At 53.4% G+C, this 14,092-nt stretch overlaps 1 protein-coding gene across 4 annotated transcripts in view; it reads left to right on the forward strand.

Moving 5' to 3' along the window:
* Window positions 1-14,092, forward strand: part of LOC144506257 (serine/threonine-protein kinase A-Raf-like) — a 76,374-nt gene that overhangs the window by 39,518 nt on the left and 22,764 nt on the right. For all 4 annotated transcript variants that reach the window (XM_078232121.1, XM_078232118.1, XM_078232120.1 and 1 more), the window contains 5 exons: window positions 4,900-5,003; window positions 8,009-8,111; window positions 11,457-11,602; window positions 12,569-12,661; window positions 13,117-13,246. In XM_078232121.1, coding sequence (XP_078088247.1) covers window positions 4,900-5,003; window positions 8,009-8,111; window positions 11,457-11,602; window positions 12,569-12,661; window positions 13,117-13,246 — 576 coding nt within the window. The remainder of the gene's footprint in view (window positions 1-4,899; window positions 5,004-8,008; window positions 8,112-11,456; window positions 11,603-12,568; window positions 12,662-13,116; window positions 13,247-14,092) is intronic.

The raw sequence follows: 14,092 nt of genomic DNA on the forward strand, positions 1-14,092 counted from the left end.
AAAGCTCCCTCTACACTGTCCCCCATCAAACACTCCCAGGACAGGTACAGCACGGGGTTAGATACAGAGTAAAGCTCCCTCTACACTGCCCCCATCAAACACTCCCAGGACAGGTACAGCACGGGGTTAGATACAGAGTAAAGCTCCCTCTACACTGTCACCTTCAAACACTCCCAGGACAGGTACAGCACGGGGTTAGATACAGAGTAAAGCTCCCTCCACACTGTCCCCATCAAACACTCCCAGGACAGGTACAGCACGGGGTTAGATACAGAGTAAAGCTCCCTCTACACTGTCCCCCATCAAACACTCCCAGGACAGGTACAGCACGGGGTTAGATACAGAGTAAAGCTCCCTCTACACTGTCCCCATCAAACACTCCCAGGACAGGTACAGCACGGGGTTAGATACAGAGTAAAGCTCCCTCTACACTGTCCCCATCAAACACTCCCAGGACAGGTACAGCACGGGGTTAGATACAGAGTAAAGCTCCCTCTACACTGTCCCCATCAAACACTCCCAGGACAGGTACAGCACGGGGTTAGATACAGAGTAAAGCTCCCTCTACACTGTCCCCATCAAACACTCCCAGGACAGGTACAGCACGGGGTTAGATACAGAGTAAAGCTCCCTCTACACTGTCCCCATCAAACACTCCCAGGACAGGTACAGCACGGGGTTAGATAGAGAGTAAAGCTCCCTCTACACTGCCCCCATCAAACACTCCCAGGACAGGTACAGCACGGGGTTAGATACAGAGTAAAGCTCCCTCTACACTGTCCCCATCAAACACTCCCAGGACAGGTACAGCACGGGGTTAGATACAGAGTAAAGCTCCCTCTACACTGTCCCCATCAAACACTCCCAGGACAGGTACAGCACGGGGTTAGATACAGAGTAAAGCTCCCTCTACACTGTCCCCATCAAACACTCCCAGGACAGGTACAGCACGGGGTTAGATACAGAGTAAAGCTCCCTCTACACTGTCCCCATCAAACACTCCCAGGATAGGTACAGCACGGGGTTAGATACAGAGTAAAGCTCCCTCTACACTGTCCCCATCAAACACTCCCAGGACAGGTACAGCACGGGGTTAGATACAGAGTAAAGCTCCCTCTACACTGCCCCCATCAAACACTCCCAGGACAGGTACAGCACGGGGTTAGATACAGAGTAAAGCTCTTCCTACACTGTCCCCATCAAACACTCCCAGGACAGGTACAGCACGGGGGTGGATACAGAGTAAAGCTCTTCCTACACTGTCCCCATCAAACACTCCCAGGACAGGTACAGCACGGGGGTGGATACAGAGTAAAGCTCCCTCTACACTGTCCCCCATCAAACACTCCCAGGACAGGTACAGCACGGGGTTAGATACAGAGTAAAGCTCCCTCTACATTGTCCCCATCAAACACCCCCAGGACAGGTACAGCATGGGGTTAGATACAGAGTAAAGCTCCCTCTACACTGTCCCCATCAAACACTCCCAGGACAGGTACAGCACGGGGTTAGATACAGAGTAAAGCTCCCTCTACACTGTCCCCATCAAACACCCCCAGGACAGGTACAGCACGGGGTTAGATACAGAGTAAAGCTCCCTCCACACTGTCCCCATCAAACACTCCCAGGACAGGTACAGCACGGGGTTAGATCCAGAGTAAAGCTCCCTCTGCACTGTCCCCATCAAACACTCCCAGGACAGGTACAGCACGGGGTTAGATACAGAGTAAAGCTCCCCCTACACTGTCCCCATCAAACACCCCCAGGACAGGTACAGCACGGGGTTAGATACAGAGTAATGCTCCCTCTACACTGTCCCCATCAAACTCTCCCAGGCACAGGTACAGCACGGGGTTAGATACAGAGTAAAGCTCCCTCTACACTGTCCCCATCAAACACTCCCAGGACAGGTACAGCACGGGGTTAGATCCAGAGTAAAGCTCCCTTTACACTGTCCCCATCAAACACTCCCAGGACAGGTACAGCACGGGGTTAGATACAGAGTAAAGCTCCCCCTACACTGTCCCCATCAAACACCCCCAGGACAGGTACAGCACGGGGTTAGATACAGAGTAAAGCTCCCTCTACACTGTCCCCATCAAACACTCCCAGGACAGGTACAGCACGGGGTTAGATAGAGAGTAAAGCTCCCTCTACACTGCCCCCATCAAACACTCCCAGGACAGGTACAGCACGGGGTTAGATACAGAGTAAAGCTCCCTCTACACTGTCCCCATCAAACACTCCCAGGACAGGTACAGCACGGGGTTAGATACAGAGTAAAGCTCCCTCTACACTGTCCCCATCAAACACTCCCAGGACAGGTACAGCACGGGGTTAGATACAGAGTAAAGCTCCCTCTACACTGTCCCCATCAAACACTCCCAGGACAGGTACAGCACGGGGTTAGATACAGAGTAAAGCTCCCTCTACACTGTCCCCATCAAACACTCCCAGGATAGGTACAGCACGGGGTTAGATACAGAGTAAAGCTCCCTCTACACTGTCCCCATCAAACACTCCCAGGACAGGTACAGCACGGGGTTAGATACAGAGTAAAGCTCCCTCTACACTGCCCCCATCAAACACTCCCAGGACAGGTACAGCACGGGGTTAGATACAGAGTAAAGCTCTTCCTCCACTGTCCCCATCAAACACTCCCAGGACAGGTACAGCACGGGGTTAGATACAGAGTAAAGCTCCCTCTACACTGTCCCCCATCAAACACTCCCAGGACAGGTGCAGCACGGGGTTAGATACAGAGTAAAGCTCCCTCTACACTGCCCCCATCAAACACTCCCAGGACAGGTACAGCACGGGGTTAGATACAGAGTAAAGCTCTTCCTACACTGTCCCCATCAAACACTCCCAGGACAGGTACAGCACGGGGGTGGATACAGAGTAAATGGAGTTTAATGCGGAGAACACCCCCAGGATGGAGTTTAATGCGGAGAAGTGTGAGGTAATTCACTTTGGTAGGAATAACAGATGTGTTGAGTATAGGGCTAACGGGAGGACTTTGAATAGTGTGGAGGAGCAGAGGGATCTAGGTGTATGTGTGCATAGATCCCTGAAAGTTGGGAATCAAGTAGATAAGGTTGTTAAGAAGGCATATGGTGTCTTGGCGTTTATTGGTAGGGGGATTGAATTTAGGAGTCGTAGCGTTATGTTGCAACTGTACACAACTCTGGTGCGGCCGCACTTGGAGTACTGTGTGCAGTTCTGGTCCCCACATTACAGGAAGGATGTGGAGGCTTTGGAGAGGGTGCAGAGGAGGTTTACCAGGATGTTGCCTGGTATGGAGGGGAGATCCTATGAGGAGAGGCTGAGGGATTTGGGATTGTTTTCGCTGGAAAGGCGGCGGCTAAGAGGGGATCTTATTGAAACATATAAGATGATTAGAGGTTTAGATAGGGTGGATAGTGATAGCCTTTTTCCTCTGATGGAGAAATCCAGCACGAGGGGGCATGGCTTTAAATTGAGGGGGGGTAGTTATAGAACCGATGTCAGGGGTAGGTTCTTTACCCAGAGGGTGGTGAGGGATTGGAATGCCCTGCCAGCATCAGTAGTAAATGCGCCTAGTTTGGGGGCGTTTAAGAGATCCGTAGATAGGTTCATGGACGAAAAGAAATTGGTTTAGGTTGGAGGGTCACAGTTTTTTTTTAACTGGTCGGTGCAACATCGTGGGCCGAAGGGCCTGTTCTGCGCTGTAATGTTCTATGTTCTATGTTCTATGTTCTTAAAGCTCCCTCTACACTGTCCCCCATCAAACACTCCCAGGACAGGTACAGCACGGGGTTAGATACAGAGTAAAGCTCCCTCTACATTGTCCCCATCAAACACCCCCAGGACAGGTACAGCATGGGGTTAGATACAGAGTAAAGCTCCCTCTACACTGTCCCCATCAAACACTCCCAGGACAGGTACAGCACGGGGTTAGATACAGAGTAAAGCTCCCTCTACACTGTCCCCATCAAACACCCCCAGGACAGGTACAGCACGGGGTTAGATACAGAGTAAAGCTCCCTCCACACTGTCCCCATCAAACACTCCCAGGACAGGTACAGCACGGGGTTAGATCCAGAGTAAAGCTCCCTCTGCACTGTCCCCATCAAACACTCCCAGGACAGGTACAGCACGGGGTTAGATACAGAGTAAAGCTCCCCCTACACTGTCCCCATCAAACACCCCCAGGACAGGTACAGCACGGGGTTAGATACAGAGTAATGCTCCCTCTACACTGTCCCCATCAAACTCTCCCAGGCACAGGTACAGCACGGGGTTAGATACAGAGTAAAGCTCCCTCTACACTGTCCCCATCAAACACTCCCAGGACAGGTACAGCACGGGGTTAGATCCAGAGTAAAGCTCCCTTTACACTGTCCCCATCAAACACTCCCAGGACAGGTACAGCACGGGGTTAGATACAGAGTAAAGCTCCCCCTACACTGTCCCCATCAAACACCCCCAGGACAGGTACAGCACGGGGTTAGATACAGAGTAAAGCTCCCTCTACACTGTCCCCATCAAACTCTCCCAGGACAGGTACAGCACGGAGTTAGATCCAGAGTAAAGCTCCCTCTACACTGTCCCCCATCAAACACACCCAGGCCAGGTACAGCACGGGATGAGATACAGAGAAGAGCTCCCTCTCCACTGTCCCCATCAAATCTCCCAGGACAGGTACAGCACGGGGTTAGATACAGAGTAAAGCTCCTCTACACTGTCCCCATCAAACACTCCCAGGACAGGTACAGCACGGGGTTAGATACCGAGTGAAACTGGCTCCTTATTTTCTTGCTCAGTATTACTGGGAATCATTGTGCAATGTTGTGTTTGATTTTCCGACATTCATCATCCTGTTGCATCATATCAGACATATGCTGTGATTTTCCACAGGTAAATGTGCGTGAAGGGATGACGGTGAACGACAGCTTAGATAAAGCACTGAAAGTCCGCGGATTATCCCAGAAATGCTGTGCAGTCTACAGATTCATCGATGGGTGAGATCTTCACAGCAGTGTTTGTGTCTGAGAGATATTGTGGAAAGCAACTAACTGGGGAGTTTACACAGATAATCCAGTGTCCACAGATATAGGGCTCAGTCTGGATATGCAGTACTACACTGACAGAATAGGACGTACAGAGTGGGGGCAAGTAAAGCATCAATGCTGAATATGCGTTTCAGAGAGGGACCGAGCTGTGTGGGCGGTGTGTTATACAAAGGGACAGTGCAGTGTGGGCTGTGTGTTATACAGAGGGACAGTGCAGTGTGAGCTGCGTGTTATACACAGGATGTGGAGATGCCGGCGTTGGACTGGGGTAAACACAGTAAGATGTTTAACAACACCAGGTTAAAGTCCAACAGGTTTATTTGGTAGCAAAAGCCACACAAGCTTTCGGAGCTGCAAGCCCCTTCTTCAGGTGAGTGGGAATTCTGTTCACAAACAGGGCATATAAAGACACAGACTCAATTTACATGAATAATGGTTGGAATGCGAATACTTACAACTAATCAAGTCTTTAAGAAACAAAACAATGTGAGTGGAGAGAGCATCAAGACAGGCTAAAAAGATGTGTATTGTCTCCAGACAAGACAGCCAGTGAAACTCTGTGGGAGTTACAAATAGTGTGACATGAACCCAATATCCCGGTTTGAGGCCGTCCTCGTGTGTGCGGAACTTGGCTATCAGCCAATATCACACAGCCCACACTGCACTGTCCCTGTGTAACACACAGACAAACTGCACTGTTCCTCTGAATAACACAGCCCACACTGCACTGTCCCTGTGTAACACACAGCTAACACTACACTGTCCCTCTGTATAATACAGCCCACACTGCACTGTCCCTCTGTATATCTAAGCAACTAACTGGGGAGTTTACACAGATAATCCAGTGTCCACAGATATAGGGCTCAGTCTGGATATGCAGTACTACACTGACAGAATAGGCCGTACAGAGTGTGGGCAAGTAAAGCCTCAATGCTGAATATGCGTTTCAGAGAGGGACCGTGCTGTGTGGGCGGTGTGTTATACAGAGGGACAGTGTAGTGTTAGCTGTGTGTTATACAGAGGGACAGTGCAGTGTGGGCTGTATTATACAGAGGGACAATGCAGTGTGGGCTATGTGTTATACAGAGGGACAGTGCAGTGTGGGCTGTGTGTTATACAGAGGGACAGTGCAGTGTGGGCTGTGTGTTATACAGAGGGACAGTGTAGTGTTAGCTGTGTGTTATACAGAGGGACAGTGCAGTGTGGGCTGTGTGTTATACAGAGGGACAGTGCAGTGTGGGCTGTGTGTTATTCAGAGGAACAGTGCAGTTTGTCTGTGTATTACACAGGGACAGTGCAGTGTGGGCTGTGTGTTATACAGAGGGACAGTGTAGTGTTAGCTGTGTGTTACACAGGGACAGTGCAGTTTGGGCTGTGTGTTATTCAGAGTCCTGTTGGACTTTAACCTGGTGTTGTTAAACTTCTTACTGTGTTATTCAGAGGGACAGTGCAGTGTGGGCTGTGTGTTATACAGAGGGACAGTGTAATGTGGGCTGTGTGTTATACAGGGGGATAGTGCAGTCTGAGCTGTGTGTTATACACAGGGAAAGTGCAGTGTGGGCTGTGTATTATACAGAGGGACAGTGCAGTGTGAGCTGTGTGTTACACAGAGGGACAGTGCAATGTGGGCTGTGTGTTATACACAGGGACAGTGCAGTGTGGGCTGTGTGTTATACACAGGGAAAGTGCAGTGTGGGCTGTGTATTATACAGAGGGACAGTGCAGTGTGAGCTGTGTGTTACACAGAGGGACAGTGCAATGTGGGCTGTGTGTTATACACAGGGACAGTGCAGTGTGGGCTGTGTGTTATACAGAGGGACAGTGCAGTGTGGGCTGTGTGTTATACAGAGGGACAGTGCAGTGTGGGCTGTGTGTTATACACAGGGACAGTGCAGTGTGGGCTGTGTGTTATACAGAGGGACAGTGCAGTGTGGGCTGTGTGTTATACAGAGGGACAGTGTAATGTGGGCTGTGTGTTATACACAGGGACAGTGCAGTGTGGGCTGTGTGTTATACAGAGGGACAGTGCAGTGTGAGCTGTGTGTTACACAGAGGGACAGTGCAGTGTGAGCTGTGTGTTACACAGAGGGATAGTGCAGTGTGGGCTGTGTGTTATACAGAGCTGTTTGAGAGCACATTTCCACTCCATCTGACGAAGGAGCTGTGCTCCTAAAGCTTATGGTATTTGCTACCAAATAAACCTGTTGGACTTTAACCTGGTGTTGTGAGACTTCTTACTGTGTTCACCCCAGTCCAACGCCGGCATCTCCACATCATGGTTATACAGAGGGACAGTGCATGTGTGAGCTGTGGTTATACAGAGGTAGTCATGATGTGGAGATGTCGGCGTTGGACTGAGTGGGCGGCACGGTAGCACAGTGGTTAGCACTGCTGCTTCACAGCTCCAGGGACCTGGGTTCGATTCCCGGCTTGGGTCACTGTCTGTGTGGAGTTTGCACATTCTCCTCGTGCCTGTGTGGGTTTCCTCCGGGTGCTCCGGTTTCCTCCCACAGTCCAAAGATGTGCGGGTTAGGTTGATTGGCCATGCTAAAATTGCCCTTAGTGTCCTGGGATGCGTAGGTTAGAGGGATTGGTGGGTAAATATGTAGGGATATGGGGATAGGGCCTGGGTGGGATTGTGGTCGGTGCAGACTCGATGGGCCAAATGGCCTCTTTCTGTGCTGTAGGGTTTCTAAGTTCTAAGTTTATTTGGTAGCAAAAGCCACACAAGCTTTCAGAGCTCCAAGTGACTCACCTGAAGAAGGGGCTTGGAGCTCCGAAAGCTTGTGTGGCTTTTGCTACCAAATAAACCTGTTGGACTTTAACCTGGTGTTGTTAAACTTCTTACTGTGTTATACAGAGGGACAGCGCAGTGTGAGACGTGGGTCTGAATGGGGTTTGATGGTCTGTGTGTTGTAACCGCTGATGTCTGTGTTTCATCCGTCTCCCTTCAGACACAAGAAGTTAACAGATTGGGCTACAGATATCACCCCACTGGTTGGTGAGGAGCTGATGGTCGAGGTGTTGGAGGAAGTCCCCTTGTCAATGCACAACTTTGTAAGTGTGGAGTTGGAGATGGGTGGATTGTCCGCTGCTGGTTCTCAATGAGATCCTGAGTGGTCCAGTTAACTGGTGGTTACACTGCAGAGGCGGGGAATGGTTGGGATTTCCGTTCACTCCAGCCCCAGACCGATCCACTGTCCTTCCCTCTGAGTGAGAGGAAGGAAAATGGGGAACAAGTGCGCAAAGCCCAACTACTTTTGTGTGAGGTCTGCTCACTGCCGTCTGGTACAGAAAATAACTCTCAGTGAGATCCCACAAACAGCAACGTCACATTGCATCCTGGCTAAGTATTGGTCCCAAAGTGAACTGACCCTCCCACAGTGCGGAGCTTCCTCAGCACTGATCCTCCCACAGTGCGGCGCTCCCTCAGCACTGATCCTCCCACAGTGCGGCAGTCCCTCAGCACTGACCCTCCCAGAGTGCGGCACTCACTCAGCACTGACCCTCCCACCGTGCGGCGCTCCCTCAGCACTGACCCTCCCACCGTGTGGCGCTCCCTCAGCACTGACCCTCCCACAGTGCAGCGCTCCCTCAGCACTGACCCTCCCAGAGTGCGGCACTCCCTCAGCACTGACCCTCCCACAGTGCGGCGCTCCCTCAGCACTGACCCTCCCACAATGCGGCGCTCCCTCAGCACTGACCCTCCCACAGTGCAGCGCTACCTCAGCACTAACCCCCCCACAGTGCGGCGCTCCCTCAGCACTGACCCTCCCACAGTGCGGAGCTTCCTCAGCACTGATCCTCCCACAGTGCGGCACTCCCTCAGCACTGACCCTCCCAGAGTGCGGCACTCCCTCAGCACTGACCCTCCCACCGTGCGGCGCTCCCTCAGCACTGACCCTCCCACCGTGCGGCACTCCCTCAGCACTGACCCTCCCACAGTGCAGCGCTACCTCAGCACTAACCCCCCCACAGTGCGGCGCTCCCTCAGCACTGATCCTCCCACAGTGCGGCGCTCCCTCAGCTCTGACCCTCCCACAGTGCGACGCTCCCTCAGCACTGACCCTCCCACAGAGCGGTGCTCCCTCAGCATGACCCGCCCACAGTGCGGCACTCCCTCAGCACTGACCCTCCCACAGTGCGGCACTCACTCAGCACTGACCCTCCCACAGTGCAGCGCTCCCTCAGCACTGACCCTCCCACAGTACGGCGCTCCCTCAGCACTGACCCTCCCACAGTGCGGCGATCCCTCAGCACTGACCCTCCCACAGTGCGGCACTCACTCAGCACTGACCCTCCCACAGTGCGGCACTCACTCAGCACTGACCCTCCCACAGTGCGGCACTCACTCAGCACTGACCCTCCCACAGTGCGGCGCTCCCTCAGCACTGACCCTCCCACAGTGCGGCACTCACTCAGCACTGACCCTCCCACAGTGCGGCGCTCCCTCAGCACTGACCCTCCTACAGTGCGGCGCTCCATCAGCACTGACCCTCCCACAGTGCAGCGCTTGCTCAGCACTGACCCTCCCACAGTGCGGCGCTCCCTCAGCACTGACCCTCCCACAGTGCGGCACTCCCTCACCACTGACCCTCCCACAGTGCGGTGCTCCCTCAGCAGTGACCCTCCGAAAGTGTAGTGCTCCCTCAGCACTGACTTCGGACAGTGCGGTGCTACCTCAGCACTGACCCTCGGACAGTGTGGTGCTCCCTCAGCACTGACCCTCCTACAGTGCGGCGCTCCCTCAGCACTGACCGTCCCACAGTGCAGTGCTCCCTCAGCACTGACTTCGGACAGTGCGGCGCTCCCTCAGCATAGTCCCCCGGACAGTGCGGTGCTCCCTCAGCACAGTCCCCCGGACAGTGCGGTGCTCCCTCAGCACTCGCCCTCGGACAGTGTGGCGCTCCCTCGGCACTGACCCTCTAACAGTGCGGTGCTCCCTCAACACTGACCCTCCCACAGTGCGGCGCTCCCTCAGCACTGACCCTCCCACAGTGCGGCGCTCCCTCAGCACCGACCCTCCCACAGTGCGGCGCTCCCTCAGCACCGACCCTCCCACAATGCGGCGCTCCCTCAGCACCGACCTTCCCACAGTGCGGCGCTCCCTCAGCACCGACCTTCCCACAGTGCGGCACTCCCTCAGCACTGACCCTCAGCCAGTGTGGCGCTGTTTATTAAACTTTTAATTTCAGATTTGAGTTTAAATTTATCATCTGTTGTGTTGGGATTTAAACCTGGGTCCTGAGAGAATTACTCTGGGTCTCTGGATTACTCGTCCAGCGACAATACCACTGTGCCACCACCTCCCCAGCACGTGTAAGTTGTACATGTCTGCACACACAAAGTGCATGCACGTGTTTGTCGCACACATGTATGTGTAGCGCACCCACTGGGCGCACGTATATTGTGAGTGTTTATAGTATGTATGTATATCTGTAATGTGTCGGTATGTTTATATATGTGTATATAAAGAACATAAGAACATAAGAAATAGGAGCAGGAGTAGGCTGCTTGAGCCTGCCCCGCCATTCAATAAGATCATGGCTGATCTGATAGTGGTTTAGTTCCACTTACCCGCCCACTCCCCATAACCCTTAATTCCCTTATTGATCAGAAATCTATCGACCTGTGACTTAACGAGGTAGCCTCCACTGCATCAATGGGCAGAGAATTCCAGAGATTCACTACCCTCTGAGAGAAGAAGTTCCTCCTCAACTCTGTTCTAAACTGACTCCCCCTTATTTTGAGGCTGTGTCCTCTAGTTCTTGTTTCCTTTCGAAGTGGAAAGAATCTCTCTGCCTCTACCCTGTTGAGCCCCTTCATTATCTTATATGTCTCTGTAAGATCTCCCCTCAGCCTTCTAAACTCCAACGAGTACAGGCTCAATCTACTCAATCTCTCCTCATAAGCTAACCCCCTCATCTCCGGTATCAACCTGGTGAACCTTCTCTGTACTCCCTCCAAGGCCAATACATCCTTCCGCAAATAAGGGGACCAAAATTGCACACAGTACTCTCGGTGCGGCCTCACCAGTACCTTGTAAAGTATGTATTTGTTTGCATGTAAAGTGCACACATGGATATAGTGTATGTATATGTAGTGCACATGTGTGTATATATAGTGTTATATGTATAGTGTGTGCATAGTGCATATGTATAGAATGCATTTGTGAGTTAATCATGTGTCTGTATATATGGTTCATGTCTGTATATAGTTGTGCATGTCTGGGACATGGCAGTATGTTTGTTTGTGTATGTTTTGGTGTGAGGATGATGTGTGACCATGCCGCTGCTTTTTTACGGTATGATGTGAGGTATCAGGATGGGCTGGTGCCAGTCTGACCCAGCCCCGGGAAAGGTCGATTCAATAACCCGCCTGCTGCCTACTCCCTCGCTGCAGGTGCGGAAAACCTTCTTCAACCTGGCGTTCTGCGACTTCTGCCTGAAGTTTCTCTTCCACGGCTTCCGCTGTCAGACCTGTGGGCACAAGTTCCATGAGCACTGCAGCAGCAAGGTGCCAACCGTGTGCCTGGACCTGGGCAAATAGTGAGTCCCCGGGAAGAGTGACGACGGAGGGAGGGAGGGAGGGAGCGAATGGGGGGAGTGTGAGTACGGTAAGATGGAGTGAGGGGAGAGTGAGTATACAGGGAGGGAGTGAGGGGGGTGTGAGTACGGAGGGAGGGAGTGAGGGGAGAGTGAGTATACAGGGAGGGAGTGAGGGGGGAGTGAGTACAGGGGGAGGGAGTGAGTAAAGGGGGAGGGAGTGAGGGGAGAGTGAGTACGGGAAGAGGGTCTAAGGGGGGAGTGAGTACGGGAAGAGGGTCTGAGGAGGGAGGGAGTGAGGGGGGAGTGAGTACGGGAAGAGGGTCTGAGGAGGGAGGGAGTGAGGGGGGAGTGAGTACGGGAAGAGGGTCTGAGGAGGGAGGGAGTGAGGGGGGAGTGAGTACGGGAAGAGGGTCTAAGGGGGCAGTGAGTACAGGGGGAGGGAGTGAGGACGGGAAGAGGGTCTGAGGAGGGAGTGAGTACGGAGGGAGGGAGTGAGGGGGGAGTGAGTACGGGAAGAGGGTCTGAGGAGGGAGGGAGTGAGGGGGGAGTGAGTACGGGAAGAGGGTCTAAGGGGGGAGTGAGTACAGAGGGAGGGAGTGAGGACGGGAAGAGGGTCTGAGGAGGGAGTGAGTACAGAGGGAGGGAGTGGAGAATGAGTATGGAGGGAGGGAGTGGGGGTAAGGGAGTGAGCAGCGAGGGAGGGAGTGGGGGTAAGGGAGTGAGCAGCGAGGGAGGGAGTGGGGGTCGGCAGCAGGTTAAGAGGGAGCCGGGGAGGGAGAGCGAGCGGGGGGAGAGGGCAGTGATTACACAGAGGGGGCAGGGAGAGAGGGGGGCAGTAAGTACGCAGAGGGAGCAAGGGGAGAGGGGAGTGAGTTTCAGGGTAACAGGCTGCAGGCTGGGTTGCTGTTCCTTTCTCCCTGGGATTAACTGACTCTGCCCTCTCTCTCTCTCTGTCTCTCTTCACAGTCCAACCTCTCCCGACCTCTATGATGACGCTTCGCTGTCACCGATGCCCACACCCCGGACCGGCCAACTGCTGACCCCTCAGCCGCCTTCAAGGTGAGCCCCTGTAACCTGCTGCTGGACCGTCGCTTCCCCCCACACTCCCCCTTCCCCGCCCCACGGGAAATAGCCTGGCCTCTGCATGCCTCCGTAAGCACTCCTGAAATGGAGGCCGGGTGGGGAATCTCGCCTCAAGCAGGGAAGCGGGAGTCACCTTCGACAGTATCCAACGCATCGCTTCACCTTGTGCTCCTGTCCTGTCGGTCACCACGGGATTATCTGACAGGGAGAGCTGCTGTCGCCATGTGCTTGGCAGGGGAGCCAGAATGTAAACAGCAAGCTCCCACACACAGCATTGTGAAATAACAGTGCGGGGATACCCGCCCAGGGCCACGTTGCTTTGGCGGATAAAGATTGGACACTGCGGGAGATCTTCCGAGACATCGCCCTTCGTGTGAACCCCACCAAGGGCACTGACCCTCTGACAGGTTTTTTTTCTTCTGGTCCTGCAGGCTGGTACCGCCCGCCTTCACCTTCCCGTGCCCGCCTGCCGAAGGACAGCTGCAGAGACAGCGATCGACTTCCACCCCCAACGTTCACATGTCCAGCACCACAGCGCCCGTTAACATGAGTGTCATAGAGGTGAGGACTTCACCTGCACACGCAACCACACCGGGGACACGCTGATCCCGTGTTACTGAGTATTGGGGTTCAGGGACAGTGTGATCCCATGTTACTGAGTATTGGGGTTCAGTGGACAGTGTGATCCCGTGTTACTGAGTATTGGGGTTCAGGGACAGTGTGATCCCGTGTTACTGGGTATTGGGGTTCAGGGACAGTGTGATCCCGTGTTACTGGGTATTGGGGTTCAGGGACAGTGTGATCCCGTGTTACTGAGTATTGGGGTTCAGTGGACAGTGTGACCCCGTGTTACTGAGTATTGGGGTTCCGGGACAGTGTGATTTTGTGTTACTGAGTATTGGGGTTCAGTGGACAGTGTGACCCTGTGTTACTGGGTATTGGGGTTCAGGGACAGTGTGATCCTGTGTTACTGAGTATTGGGTTTCAGTGGACAGTGTGACCCTGTGTTACTGGGTATTGGGGTTCCGGGACAGTGTGATCCCGTGTTACTGGGTATTGGGGTTCAGTGGACAGTGTGACCCTGTGTTACTGAGTATTGGGGTTCAGTGGACAGTGTGACCCTGTGTTACTGGGTATTGGGGTGCAGTGGGACAGTGTGATCCTGTGTTACTGAGTATTGGGGTTCAGTGGTGCAGTGGGACAGTGTGATCCTGTGTTACTGAGTATTGGGGTTCAGGGACAGTGTGATCCCGTGTTACTGGGTATTGGGGTTCAGTGGGACAGTGTGATCCTGTGTTACTGAGTTATTGGGGTTCAGGGACAGTGTGATCCCGTGTTACTGAGTATTGGGGTTCCGGGACAATGTGATCCCGTGTTACTGGGTATTGGGGTTCAGGGACAGTGTGA

This window comes from Mustelus asterias, chromosome 17, assembly GCF_964213995.1.
Source record: "Mustelus asterias chromosome 17, sMusAst1.hap1.1, whole genome shotgun sequence".
Taxonomy (NCBI): domain Eukaryota; kingdom Metazoa; phylum Chordata; class Chondrichthyes; order Carcharhiniformes; family Triakidae; genus Mustelus; species Mustelus asterias.